The sequence below is a fragment of the Neophocaena asiaeorientalis genome, unplaced genomic scaffold (assembly GCF_003031525.2).
Source record: "Neophocaena asiaeorientalis asiaeorientalis breed wild unplaced genomic scaffold, Neophocaena_asiaeorientalis_V1.1 scaffold229, whole genome shotgun sequence".
NCBI lineage: Eukaryota > Metazoa > Chordata > Mammalia > Artiodactyla > Phocoenidae > Neophocaena > Neophocaena asiaeorientalis.
Window position 1 is genome coordinate 1,463,679 of NW_020174096.1, and position 14,944 is coordinate 1,478,622.

At 44.1% G+C, this 14,944-nt stretch overlaps 1 protein-coding gene across 2 annotated transcripts in view; it reads left to right on the forward strand.

Annotated features, from left to right (window-relative positions):
- SKP2 (S-phase kinase associated protein 2) overlaps positions 1–14,944 on the forward strand; it is a 32,046-nt gene that overhangs the window by 6,959 nt on the left and 10,143 nt on the right. The window contains exons 3-7 of one of the 2 annotated variants that reach the window (XM_024754667.1): positions 4,612–4,723; positions 6,861–7,004; positions 7,975–8,109; positions 9,585–9,683; positions 10,880–11,010. In XM_024754667.1, coding sequence (XP_024610435.1) covers positions 4,612–4,723; positions 6,861–7,004; positions 7,975–8,109; positions 9,585–9,683; positions 10,880–11,010 — 621 coding nt within the window. The remainder of the gene's footprint in view (positions 1–4,611; positions 4,724–6,860; positions 7,005–7,974; positions 8,110–9,584; positions 9,684–10,879; positions 11,011–14,944) is intronic. The other variant, XM_024754668.1, reaches the window with a different exon arrangement.

The following is a 14,944-nucleotide window of genomic DNA, read 5'->3' on the forward strand; positions in this document are numbered from 1 at the left end:
TGCCTGTCTATAAAATAAAGCCAGCATTCTTCTCTTGGGTGTCAGTCATTCCTTTGTGTAATATCAGTTGAGTACTTTCTAATGTTCATCGCCAGGTTTGTCCTAGGCACCAGGTGTAGCAGTTAATCGGTTAAGGAAGGTTAACCAGTCACACAGATACAGAATTAGCACGGTCACGGTTTGCGTGAAGGGGGAGTAAAAGGTATAACGCATTGAGCAATGATTTAGTGAATGCCTGTTATGTGTCAGGTATTGTGCTGGGTGCTAGATGTGCAAATCTGGGTATGGGGGCTGTGGTGGTGACCTGGGAACGCTCCTCTGAGAGAGTGACACTTAAGCTGAGGTCTGAAGGATGGCTAGGAGCTGGGCAGGTGAAGATGGACGTTGCAGTGCAAAGCCCTCCTAATTCTAGACTTAGCTTACTTGTGTGGCTTCATTGCCTGGCTTTGCTGTCCTCGGAAAACATCTGCATTCATCGCTTGCCACATTTTCCTTCTAGCATTTGAATTACTGATCTCATATTCTAATTGTTCTTGATTTCTTATGTCTTTCTAATAAAATGGGAAGCATCAAGTTCATTATGTATTTCTCCTGCCCTACACTTCACAACAAGCTTCCCTATTTCCTTTCCTCACCATCTTTGGTAGACATTTTGGTGCCCCATCCATAGCTCCTTGAAGGTCACCATTCCCTTTTATGCCGAAGGCTTTCTCCTCCATGTAGATGACACTGTGTTTGAGGGCTTTCTCTGGGCAGAGGTGCTAGGCAGTCAACATTCCTGCCCTTTCCCAGAAGCCGCCAACCAACGACTGACAGCAGTTGGTGGATTAATGCCCCAGCACCTGTGCCCTTGGCTGGGACCACTCTGGGGCAGGTGCCATATGCTTCCCTGGAGTGCCCTGCAGATTTGGAACCCAGTTAGTTGCCCATAGCGGTAATCTGCTTATTCACATACCCAAATTGGCTTCCTGCCCTTCCATGTCTCGCCTCCCTCTTTCCAGTACTTTTGAGATCACTTCCCAAATAAACTACTTTAGTTCATGTTCTCAGGATCTGCTTCTGGGGACCCCAAACTCGGGTAGAAGACAGTTTGGGGGTCTCAGTAAATCATACCAGGCAGCCCTTGTCCAAACCCTACTCCCACCGTGGGTGTTTTCACGTAGGTGAAAATTCCAAGCAGCATTGAAAAGAAAAGGTTACAAGAGGAAAATGTACAGATTTTATGGAGAAAGGAGAGGAATAGAGGCAAGAAAGAGAAAGTTTGACTCTCCACTGCTTGACCTCTTGGCATAAGTTATTTAATCTTCATAGTGAACAACTTTGCAAGATAAACCTTCTGATTCCCATTCCTACAGATGAAGAAACCGAGCCCCAGAGGGATTGAGTAACTTGCCTAAGGTTCGTAGTCTTGGAGGCAATGTAGTCGAATTCCAGTCGAAGCTGTGCTCCTTCCTCAATCCAGTAGTCCTTACACTTGTGACGGGGGTCAAGCACGTGGTGTCAGGATGGTCTGTGCCGATCATAGTAAAAATCTCAACATGTTAGGTTCGAAGTGACTAAGTGTGTGATTTTTTTTGCCGAATGAAATGCCAGCATCTGGTCTGTATACGCGAGAAGCAGCAGAGGTCAGGGAGTTAAGAAGAGTTAATGGAAGAAAAACTTTTCTCCAGTTTGGGGAGCAGGACAGGAGCCCTGTTGGAGAAGCTCTGTCCACACTGACCTTGGACCAGGAGCTGTGTGGCAGTGATGGAGGTTTGTTGGAGCTACCTGCCCAGAACATGGTCCAGGCTCAGCATGGATGATCTATCTGCCTTCCTCCATCTGCCCCTAGGTTTCAGAGCCTCAGTCAGTCCTTTATTTTATTCTCTAGAGAGGGAGGGGCAGGGGTTCATTGAGCAGCTGCATCTCTCCTCCTCATGTTTCCGTAGAGGCTACTTCCCTGACCACTGCTCCACCCCCATACCCTGCGCAGCACAGCACCCTGAACCCTACCGCAGCCCATGGTGATACTTGCTTGGAATTTCCTGTTTATTTATCTGTGTCTCTGAAAGTCTGAGCAGGCCATGCCTTGTTCATCTTTGTCTGTAGAACAGATCTCAGTATATAGGACATGTTCAATAAATATATGAATGGATGAATGTATCAGGCATTGTGTCCTTAGAATGCAAAGACTGTTTAAAAAAAGAAAAAAAAATCGGGTTCTCATTCTCAAGAACCCATGGCCTTGTGGGGGCCTACCCAGGTGAGTAAGCAAATAATGAAATCGTGGTTTAAAAACCCACCTGTTCTTGGTGATGTCATGGGAAGCCGTCCATAGGAGTTGGGGCATTAATGGTCACTTGATGTTAAATTAATAGCAGTCGGGGGCGGGCACAGCATGTACAGAGGCATTGAGATGTGACGAAGGATGACTCATTCTGAGAATTCCAAGTAGCTCCAAATGGCTGGAGCATATTTCTAGATAATGAACCTAGAAAACTAAGTGGGGCACTGCCAGAAAGCTTTGAATTTCATGCTAAGCAGTATAGACTTTAGGCTGAATATTCAAGGGACACCACTGAAGGGTCTCATTGAGGGATGGGCATGGACGTTTTCCAAAGATTGCCCAGGAATAGGAGAAAAGAGTCGGACTGCCATGTTTATCACTCTCCTCCATGCTCTCTCCAGCTCTCCATCGTGTTCTCCACAGAGCCTGGTGTAATGTCCGTGTTCAGTAAACACTGACACCTTTTAAGTGTCAATGGGGAGGTGGGAGTGTTAGGGTTCTCCAGTGACACTGAACAAATAGGAGATATAGGGAGATTTATTAATAAGGGATTGGCTTGCGCAGTGCTGGAAGCTGAAAAGTCCCAAGATCTTCAGTCCCAAAGACCTGAGACCCCGCAGAGCAGGTGGTACAAGTTTCAATCCAGGTCTGAAGGCAGGAGGAGACCCAGGTCCCGGCTCAGAGACAGGAGAGAGAGACAGTTCTCCGTTCATCAGCCTTTTGGTCTAACCTGGCCTTGGATTGGATGAGGCAAGCCCACAACTGGGGAAGGCAATCTGCTTTTCTCAGTCCATTGATCAAATGTTCATCTCATCCTGAAACACCCTCACAGAGACGCCCAGAATAGTGTTCAACCAAAATATCTGGGCACCCCCTGACCCAGTCAAGTTGATACTAAAATTAACCATCACAGAGAGGAGAGGATAGCACTAGAATTGGTGTAGCAGGTGGCTTGGAGGTAGAGAGAGACTGAGAAGGCAAGTTATTGAACTCATCTAACCACTCTAAATCTAATCTAAATCACTCAGTATTTCTTCGGTGCGTACTTATTTCCTTCTAGGCCATTGTCATGTTAACCCGATCTTGTGGGTTAATCTGTACATTCGTATGTGAGAGTTTAATACTTGTTGAATAGCTGTTTAGAGTTTGCTTTTATAAGACTAAGAAAACTGGTTTTCCTGCATCCACCTTTTTCTCCCTCCAGTTTATTCTGTACACAGCAGCCAGAGTGATCCTTTTAAAACCTCCGTGAGATGCCGTCATTCCTGTGCTCAGAACCCCCTTCAGAGTCAAAGCTGAGGCTCCTCAAGCCCTGCCTGACCCGGCCCCCCCTCACCCCTCTGACCTCTTCCATCATTCCCACAACTTGCTCACTCTGTTCTACACCAGCCTCCTTGCTGTTCCTTAAAACAGACATGCTGTTCCTGCACCTCGAACACACCCCAGAGACTCACAAGGCTGGCCCCCTCTCTGTTCAGCCTTTGCTCAGCGATCACTGGCTCGGTAAGGTCTTCCCTGGCCACTGTGCTCAGACTTTGAAAACTGGCCCCCGTATTCCCCATCCTGTCCTCTATCCCACGTAAGTTTTCTGCATAGCACTAATCAATTTGAACATATCATGTACTTTTTAACATATTGAACAATTTTTAGCATATCATCTAATATCACGTGATCATTTCCTCCCGCCGGAATGTAAGTTCCATGAAAAAGTATTCTGTCTGTCTTGTTTTCTGCTCTCGCCCCAACACCTGAAATGATCCCTGGCATCAGAGTTAAGTGCTCAGTACATATTTGTTGAATTAATAGATGGGAACACCTTTTTGATATTGCACTTGTAGGTAAATTGACTTCTGAGTGCTTTCTGTAAACCTGAAAGAAGAGGGAGGAAGGTTCGTTTTGCCTTTTAAATAAGGTCACTACTTGATAAATCCACCACTGAATCCACTTCAGAGAGAAGTGAGGCGTTCCTTAGCAACCAAAAGCATTGTGATGTCTTAGACATTGCTGTCTGAGATCTGAGCGGCGTGGGACTTGCTGTGAACCGCTGTTAGTATCGTTCTTGCCTAAGACTGGCTGGTGGGCACTGAAGAGAAGAATGTTATGAAAAGTATTCTTGATGTTCTCTTTTCTCCTTTGCTGAAAAAGTATGGTACCCACTTCAGGGTACATAGACAGTGGGTACACAGAAAAACATCTGTGAGGATGAGGAATTCATTTAGCATTAAATTCCCCTGTTTAAGCTACGTGTTGTATATGCTTTAAGTGCATGAAAAGGCTCAGTAGACTTGATAGGGCAAAAGAATGGTGATGGGAAGACACTTTTTCTTTTTTTTTCCCCCTCAAAGGTGTTTCATGGGACTCCCTTCCAGACGAGCTGCTCTTAGGAATCTTCTCCTGTCTGTGCCTCCCTGAACTTCTGAAAGTCTCCAGTGTTTGTAAGAGATGGTATCATCTAGCGTAAGTATTTTTCACCCCTTCTGCTATATGTGGATGAGGAGAAAAGAAGGGTTATTTATTTATTCATTTGGGTCTGCTGAAACTGAAAACCAAGAAAAATATAGCAGCACAAAGCAGACTAGGTATCTTCTCCCTTTTATTAATAATCAGTGTCTTATTTCAGAGTGAAGAGAGGGAGCTACCGGAAGTGACTTACCCCATTTCTGAAAACCTCCTTTCCCTGTATTCAGTGTAACCCGTGTTTATTGGGCAACATACCGAGAGTGAGGGGAGTGATGGGCGTGCGCGAAGGCATAGCTGCTGCCCACCCGCCGGCTGGGCTGGGTAGTGAGTGCAGTGAGAGAGAACTCGAGGATCTGGCATTAGACCTGAGTGGGAAGCCAGCCTCTGCCGCTTAGGCTTTGGGGGAACCTGAGCGAGGTTCTTGACACTTCTGAGCTTCAGTTCCTCGCCCCCATATATTAAATGGGGGTGACGGTACCTTCGGGACAGCGCCGCTGTGAGGATGCGGTATAAAGATGCCAGGGCAGTGCTCAGCTCGTAGAAACGTTCAGCACGTGGCAACCGACAGTTGTTGGGGTTTTTGTTGGTTCAGGGGCAGCACTTTTCAGGTGTGGACGGTGAGCTGCACAGGCGGAGTCTTGGTGAGCTGGGATGGCAGTAACGGGCCAGAAGCGGGGAGGAAATGACTGCCTTTCCATCTTCACCTTTTCTCCTACCTCTGGCCATGCTTCGCTTTGTGCTTCAAGGCCATCTGTCTCTCTTCTCCCTCCACACATCTAGGACTCTCGTTGTGAGACAGCAGGAGCCCCTACCCTTCCCATTCACGGGTGTGCTGGAAATAAGACACTCTAGGTATTTACAGGCGTGGGCTACAGTCGTCCCTTGGTATCCTCTGGGTATTGGTTCCAGGACCTCCTGTGGATACCAAAATCCACAGATGCTCAAGTCCCTTATATAAAATGGCGTAGGACAGTCTGTCTCTGTATCCGGGGATGTGTGGTTGCTTGAATCTGTGAATGCAGAACCCGTGGATAGGGAGGGCTGACTGTATCTGCTTAGAAGAGCCACGGAGAGGTCTGCGCACCTGGAATACTGGAGCAGGTAAATGGTGGTTGACTTTCACTTATCCCCGCCCAAGTGACCCCATCTTGATTTTCTTTTTCCGCCGGCTGTCTTCTCCATGCAGAGTCTATTCATCTTCATTTCAACTGTCGTAAAAGTTATAACTGACATTTATTAGGCACTTGTTATATGCCAGGCACTGCAGTCCTGCCTTCTTAATAATAGAGGTTGAATAACATGTTGACAATTTGTGTAGAATTATTTCGAAGCTCTAGCCAGTGGTCTGCAAGCAGTATTAAAAAGTAAAATTCTTGTAGATATTTAAAATGTCTCCTCATGGGCTTGATCTCATGTTTTTGTTAAATTGAATTAATCTCTGGGTATTAAAGCTTTATCGTGTTTCGTGCATTTTGGTACCTCGTTTTTGCTTCAGAAACACTATCCAAAATCTAAATATTTTTACTTTTTTCCTTCCCATTAGTTCATATGTATATACCTATATTTTTGTGCGTCTATATATATTTTAAGCTTTTAAGATATTGTAAAACAGAGCTGAACTATGACTTTTTCCTAATAGATATCTGATAACTCTGTCTCATAATAAAGTGGTAAAAACTTTCCTTCTTTCCGGTACATTTACACGTTCGTTAGGGTAATAGAGGTAGCCTGTTCACGCTTCACAAGTGGGATCGTTTGGGCCATTTTGAACCTATCTACTCGTTCAGTAATCAGTTGAGTGATATGAACAATCATTTTTAAAGTTATCGAGTTGATTCGAACCCTGCAGTTGTATTCTCTGGTTCTAGATCATTGCATTGCACCTGATAGCATTGAACCAGCTAAATTGGAAATCCATATAAAGAGGAAGATAAAAGCTTATGCGTGATAGGACCAAGAGCTATTCAAAAATGCCTTAAAAATATCATAGGTAATTGTGGAGTCAAAAACAAAGGTGCCTTCGGAATTTGCTTCAAGGCAATTTAGTGGCCGTGTCCTCACGTTAGTAACGGTGTCGAGGGCCTCCAGCAACCAGTGTCCCGGCTTACCAAACACAGCACCTCCTCTTTCCCAGGTTCGACGAGTCTCTCTGGCAGACCTTAGACCTCACGGGCAGAAACCTCCACCCAGACGTGGTTGGTCGGCTGCTGTCTCGAGGGGTGGTTGCCTTCCGCTGCCCACGATCGTTTATGGACCAACCGTTTGTTGAACGTTTCAGGTAGGAAAGGAAAATTCCTGGAAAATCTTGGGTTGGAAAACAGATCAAAATGTCTTTTTTCCTATATTCAGCTGTATGCCCTATGGCAGGTCACCTGTGCATAATGGAGAGTTAGTTGCATATCTTGCCGCGTAGCCTTTGTGTTGAAACATGGCACAGGTTTCAGTGACATCATTCCCATTTTAACGCAGGGTTGCTCTTGGGCTCTTCCCAGGGTCTTAGATGTACTTGGGGTCCTCAGTAGATGGGTGTCCGGAGTCCCATGAGGCAGGAGCTAAGCAGAGCCCTCACCAACAGATGCAAGGCAGCCCAGCTATTTCCCCACTGCCCATTTCTAATCAAGAAAAAATGTGAGGCATCCTTTCAGGCTTTGTTACTCTTGAGTTTCTGATCCTATTGTGGACAAATTTGCATCTGGAAAAAAAAGGCCCTCTTTTGGTGTGTGTGTGGTTTTTTTTTTTTTTTGCGTTACGCGGGCCTCTCACTGTCGTGGCCCCTCCCGCTGCGGAGCACAGGCTCCTCCGAACGCGCAGGCTCAGCGGCCATGGCTCACGGGCCCAGCCACTCCGCAGCATGTAGGATCTTCCCGGACCGGGGCATGAACTCGTGTCCCCTGCATCGTCAGGCGGACTCTCAGCCACTGCACCACCAGGGAAGCCCGGCATAACCTTTTTGTCATCCACATCCAGCTCCTTCTCACGGTGCCCATTAATTAATTTTCTACGTGGGACTATATTGGCACAACATCTGGACTTGGCAAAAATGCTCGTGAATTTTAAAACAAACGAGTGTGGGAATTAGCTAGTAGCAACTTATTTTATGACCAAAACTATAGCTAATATTTGAAATGAGTGTTTAGGGTCTTGTCTGTGATGGACTGCCCAGGTGGGGAGGAGAAGGGTCGGATGTGATCTGGATTTGCTGGTGTGAGCCACCTTGTGGAACCTCTTTTTATTCCTTCTGTGTTCAGCCCTTTTCGTGTACAGCACATGGACCTGTCGAACTCGGTGATCGATGTGTCTACCCTCCACGGCCTTCTGTCTCACTGCTCCAAGTTGCAGAATCTCAGTCTAGAAGGCCTACGGCTTTCAGATCCCATTGTCAAGTGAGTGGCAGCCAGGAGCGTGTCACAAAGGCAGTTGTTTTGTTAATTTTGTTTCCTGAGTGTACCTGGGGTGTCCTGTCCATATCCAGATGGACTCAGAAAATATCCACTGCAGTGTACCAGCTTCTGCAAAACTTTCCAGGACTCACCTAGGCAATCAAAGTTTGCATGCTAACTATATTGCCAGGGCTCATGCTAGGTTCTAGACATACAGGGATGAATCAAGGCATGGTCCCTCCCTCATTCATGGGAGAAACAAGTAATTACAGTGCTGTGTGTTTGTTAGGTACGTTGGTGAATGTGTGGCAACACACAGAGACCTAATTAAATTTCGAGAAGGCAGCCTTCTCAGAGGAAGTGACTCTTAAGCTGAGTATTGAAAATACATAGGTAGGAGTTCTCCCCACGATATGGGGAAGGAAGCAGTCTGGTTGGGTCTAAACTCTGAAGTGGTCGGGAATTGCTGGAGCGTGGGGCTCAGTGAGGGAGATGACAGGTGAGGGTGGTCAGAGACCAGATCATAGTGGAGTGGGCCCCTGCCACGCTGGAAGAAGTCTGGATTCTGTTGTGCGCTGTGAAGAGGGAAGTGTGGTGAGGAGAGGAGAGTGGTTCTGAGGATGGAAGGAATGTGTCAGAGTTGAATTTGAGAAAATTAACTCACTGGGCATCTCAGAGGGTCAGTCAGACATAAAAGAAACTAGATTAGTTAAGATACTATTGTATTCATTCAGGTAAGAAATGATGATACCTGATGGGAAAAAATAGATAATGATAATAATAGCAGCTAACATTTATTGAGCACGTACCATGTGCCAGATACTAGATTCTTTAGAGATATTCTGATTTAATCCTCACAGCAACCCCATGAAGTATGTTCTTATTGTTCCCTTTTTACAGATGTGGAAACTGAGGAACAGAGAGGCTGAATAACTTGTCCAAAGTCACACAGTTAGTAGGTGGCAGAACCAAGATTTGAACCTGGCAATATAGTATGATTCCAGAACTCTCACTCTTAATCACTATTTCACTAACATGAGGCATTTGGGAATGTAGAGGAGAGGGCAAGATTGAAAGAACCTAGTGACTTTATAAGTAGAAGTTTACCAATTGTGGGTGAAATGGAAAAATGTTTATTTCATTGCTGGGTTGTTTTTTTGTTTTTGTTTTTTTTAAAGTACATTGATCCGTGTTTGTTGTGGACTGACTCTCTGTGCCAGGCACTATTAAGGCCTTTATTACATTATATCATTTAATTTTAACAACCCTACCAAAAAGGTACTGATCTTGCCATTTCACAGATGATAATAAACGAAGGCAAAATGTCCTGCTTGGTGTCATCCAGATAGTAAGATGTGAATTTAAACTCACTTCTGACTCAGAGGCCTGTGTGCTTTTAACTATCTCACTTAGCCTCGTGCTTGTTGACTGAGTGAGTGTCTTGTTGGTGTTCTTATGACTTTGTCTTCTTTCTCCAGCAATCTTGCTCAGAACACAAATTTAGTGCGATTAAACCTTTCTGGGTGTTCTGGATTCTCTGAATCTGCCCTGAAGACTTTGCTGAGCAGCTGTTGCAGGTAGGAGAGATTTGAGATTTTGATTATAGAACTGTTGTTTCACATCAGAATAGAATCAAGGAAAAATTTTAAGCTATACCTAACTCTCCAAGCTCTTGATTTGGATAATGCAATGCCTTTTGCCCTCCAAACTTTCCAGCCAAACTCAGAAGCCAAATCGATTAAGTTTCCAAAGGATACTTGTGTAGTGATCCCTTTTTTTTCTGTGACTATTAAAATACAGAAAATGTAGTGGTGTGTTCATTAACAATGTGTACAAACAGTATCTGTTTATACCTGACTTTACGGTCAGGCGTTTTTCCCTATAATATCTGTAGACCTAACAACAGTTTGGATTAAATTTGTTATTGCAAAATACACCATGAATTTGGGTGATTCCATTAAAAACATCTTTTATATTATGTAGTAATATCAGTATATAAATAAGGTTACAGAGTTATAGAAATTAATAAGTGAGGGGGGACATGGTTCACAGAATACCCAGTACTGTGTGTGTGTGTCTGTGTCTGTGTCCTTTTTACTGTCTCTTGGTCTCTGTGCTAATAACATTGTACTTATTTCTACTTAATGATCTGTTGAAAGTAGATTGCCTTTGGCTAAGAATGTTATCAATGAGATAAAATGGTAGCCCTACATTTTCTCAGCAGTGCCAGGATTGGGATGTATAGTTTAATGGTTGGACTCTTTCTCTGAAGCCCTCATTTGCTCAGTTAGCAGAGGCCCAATAAGGTAAAGTGGATTTTTGTAATGTCGGCATCTCTTGATTAGGAATCCCCGGTACAATCCAACAGTTTTTTAAAGCATCTCGGGCGCTTGCTCATACTGTGTAGTTGTTTGCTAATAACCTGGGTGATTGAGAAAGAAAGCATAGAGACTAGAATTTTTCCATCTAGTCCTGCAATGAGGTTTGAGCAGGAGAGGAGAGCGCTTCCCTCCTCTTCCAGAAGGGGGCAGCATTCACTAGGCCCTTGGCTCACATCCCCTGGCAAGTTTCTGGAACACACTGGAACAAGATGGGAGAAAGCAGTTTCAGGTGAGCGAATGTAGCTGCTTAGAGGAGCAGAGGTTCTGTGCAGAAAATGGTAAGGAATCGATGGCTTTGTATATTCTTGGTTTGCAGCTTTAGGCGGTGCTACGTCGAGAACTCATTCTGGGTAACGGTTTCATGCTTTCCTTATCACCCCTCTTGTGTGCAGATTGGATGAACTGAACCTCTCCTGGTGCTATGAATTCACTGAAAAGCATGTGCAGGTGGCTGTCGCACACGTGTCAGAGACTGTCACCCAGCTGAATCTCAGCGGGTACCGAAAGAATCTGCAGAGATCGGGTAAGACCTGCCGGGCTGCCGGCCCCTTAACCACAGCAGCCACGACAATAACAGCAGGTTTGATTTCTCGAGCATCTCCTAGGCGTGGTCCTCCATAAGTTGTCTCATTTAATCCAGCGCATGTGTTCCTATTCCTATTTTTCAGATGAGGTAGCAGCTGGCTGATCAGAAGGGTCAGGTAAATGCCAACAGCTAGTGGGTAGCAGGGTTGGAATCCAGAATCTGAAAGTGGAAACCTTTATCCTTTAAAGCAATTTATGTTTAAGCAGAAGAAGTTCTTTTCATTAACTAAATTGTTAGGTAAAACCCCAACATAAAAATCGATCGGTGCAGCATTTGATCAGTATTAAGCTGTGGTTCTCAACTGGGGATAATTTTGCCTGCAAGGGGACATTTGGCGAAGTCTGGAGACATTTTTGACTCTCACGGCTGCAGGGGTGTTACTGGCATCTGGTGGGTAGAAGCCAGGAATGCTGGTGAACAAGGCACAGGACAGCAGAATAACACACCAAAAAGAATCTGGACCTAAATTTCAGTAGCACCAAGGTTGAAAACCCTGTTTATAAACCCTCTTTCATATTTATAACTAACTCCTCTCAATTCAGTCTAAGAAGGCAATGAGGTTTTTTAGACAAACACAGACTTTTGAAATCAGGGGTAATGTGTGACAAAGTCTTTATAAGCCTCAACTTTCAGTTATGCTTTGTCTTATTTGTCTAATATTGACAGAATCTTAATTTGCAAAGATAAGTTTTTGCAAATGGCAAGGTTTTTTTTTATTAAAGTGTAATTGATATATAATATTATATAAGTTACAGGTATACAACAGAGTGATTCACAATTTTTAAAGGTTATACTACTTTTATAGTTATTATAAAATATTGGCTATATTCCCCATGTTGTACAATATATCCTTGTAGCTTATTTTATACCTAACAGTTTGTACCTCTTCATCCCCTACCCCTGTATCGCCCCTCGTCCCTTCTTCTCCCCACTGGCCACCACTAGTTTGTTCTCTATATCTGTGAGTCTGCCTCTTTTTTGTTATATTCACTAGTTTGTTGTATTTTTTAGATTCCTCACATAAGTGATAGCATACAGTAGTTATCTTTCTCTGTCTGACTTATTTCACTTAGCATTTTAACAGTTCCCTTTGTGATCTCGGGCTGTGGGCTGCACAGAGCCTAGTTAAGCCAGCCACATATCTCAAGCCCTACCCTCGTGTCTTGATGGTGGTGTCAGCTCATCTGAGTATAAGTGTTTTTATTTATTATAGTTTTTAATATACTTAAAAAGATTTGAACCAAACATTTGCAGAATGTGTCTAACAGAAAAATGTTCTGTTCTACATTTTTTCCCTTTAAACACAATTTTAAGTCTGGTTATAGTATTATATAGTCATTCTCAAATATACCCAAAACATGTAAAAACACAAAAACAAATCAATAATCCCGCTAACATTTTGCCAGTCTTTTTTCCTGTTAAAAAGTGTTTTTTTTCTGTTAAAAAGTGTTTTTTTTTAATGGGACATGGTGTATGGAATTCTTTGTAACGTTTTTATTTCAGGTAACCCCATTTTAGTCGCTACACAAATGTCATTTTCAGTGGCTGTGTGATATTCCATCAAATGTATTTGTGTTGATTCACTCATAACTTATTCCGTTGATCTCCTTGTAATGAATGTTTAGAATCTTTGCAGTTTTTCCCTTTTTTTTTTTTTTTTTTTTTTTTTTTCACGGGCCCAGCCTCTCCGCGGCGTGTGGGAACTTCCCGGACCGGGGCACGAACCTGTGTCCCCTGCATCAGCAGGCGGACTCTCAACCACTGCGCCACCAGGGAAGCCCAGTTTTTCCCTTTTATAAACAACTTTGTACGGACAGAAGTGAACCTTTGAGTGCATTTCTAAGTGGAATTGCCAGCTCAGGGATTAGGTTCCGTTCTCAAGTTTTGGATAGTTATTGCCAAGTGGCCTTCCAAGGATTTTAAACTCCCACCAGTGAGCATCCTCTTCACAGTGAATCCCACCCCTGGTTCTTCCCTCTTCATCCCCAAGAGAAGACAGTGCGCTATGTACATTTCTGCCCATATCTGAATTTCCCACTTCTTTACTGAGAGTTTTTCTGTAATGAACCAAGGTTCTGGGGGCAAGGTCGAGAACCTCTGCTGTAGGCAGACTGCTGTAAACTGTGTCCAAGTTTGGCTTAAAACCCTTTTCTTTGTTCCTCTGAAAAAGAACAAATCGCCTTTTTACTGAGTTTTGGCAGGAATAATAGGTGGTAAAATCCTGCTTGCTAGACACATTCAGGGCAAGGACACAGACGTGGAGTAGAAGTTGAGGTGTTAGTTTCCTTAATTATACAGTGGGAATCAAAGATTTTTAAATGGATGTCTTTAGCAGTGGCACACACTATTCCATTGTTTAGATGGTAATACAGATTTTGTACTTTAGCTCCAAGACTGGTGCCAGACCTCCTGGGGTCAAGTACCCACTCTGCCATTTGCTGGGGAGCCTTGAGCAAGTCACTTAACCTTTCTGTTCCTCCATTTCTCATCAATAAAATGGAGATAACAGAACCCACCTCTTAGAGTAAGGAATAAATGGGTTAATACGTGTACAGGATGTTGAATTATTCTTGGCACATAATGAGAGATCAGTAACGGTTGCCTGTTGATTTTTTTTTTTATTATTTTTTTTTACGGTACGCGGGCCTCTCACTGTTGTGGCCTCTCCCGTGGCGGAGCACAGGCTCCGGACGCGCAGGCTCAGTGGCCATGGCTCACAGGCCTAGCTGCTCCACGGCATGTGGGATCTTCCCGGACCGGGGCACGAACCCGTGTCCCCTGCATCGGCAGGTGGACTCTCAACCACTGCACCACCTGGGAAGCCCGCCTGTTGATGTTTTCATTCTCTACCCAGATGAGCACTGAATGAGGTTTGGAGGACCTAGCTTTTGGTCTTGGATTTACTTGGACTTCTCTAGCTAGAATTGTCTCTCTTTTAAAATGACAGGTTAGATTAGGTGATTTCTAAGATCCCTTCTAACTCAAGTGAAATGAAGGAGACAGTGAAGAGGAATCTTGGCAGGGACTGCTGTTTACTAACTCTTCCCACTGAGGGAAGACCGCGGCTTCAACAAGAGCTGGAGACAGAGACTGACCAGTTTTATCCCCCAAGGTTTTGTTCTTTCCCAGGTGGTGGCAAAATAAGATTGTATCTGGTTGTGGATTTTGTGGGTGGCTGGCTGGCTGGCGAGGTGATGGGTCACTTAAAATTGTGTGTGCACTTCTTTATTTTTTAGTGACAAATGAGGCAAATTTATTCCAATTTATTGAGCCCCTATAATGCGTAAAGCCCTGTTCAGACTTGGGAGGCGTGGCCTTGAACAGAACAGAGAAAGTCATCCTTGTGAAGCTTCCATTCTGGTGGGGAAGGCAGACAATCAACAAGGAATTAAATGTGATAAAAGGAGGTGAAAATGCAAGGAGGAAGAATTTAAAACAGAGTGCTTAGGTGGAGTGTGGCGGGTAGGGGGCTCTTTTCAGATGGAATGGTCAAAGAGAAGGCCTCCCTGAGGAAGTGACACTTGAGCACAGACCTGAAGGAGTGAAGGAGTGAGCCGTGTAGATATGTAAGCAAAGAACATTCTAGAACTAAGGACCAACAAGTGCCTTTGGAGGAAAGTCACACATGCTACTTTGTAATCAGAAAATGAATCAATAAATGTTATTTATTTTTTAAAATAGACAAACTTTATTAATGTGTGAGGTTTTTTTTTCCTCTCGGTTTGGGAGCCAGTGAGGGGGGAGGCAAGGAGGACCATGGTAGGAGCTGAGATAGCTGGGGCATGCTCTCTAAGCCAGGGCAAAAGCTCTGTTTCCATTTTTTTTCTTGAGTAAGATGGGAAGCCATTGGAGTGTTTTGAGCAGGAGTGAA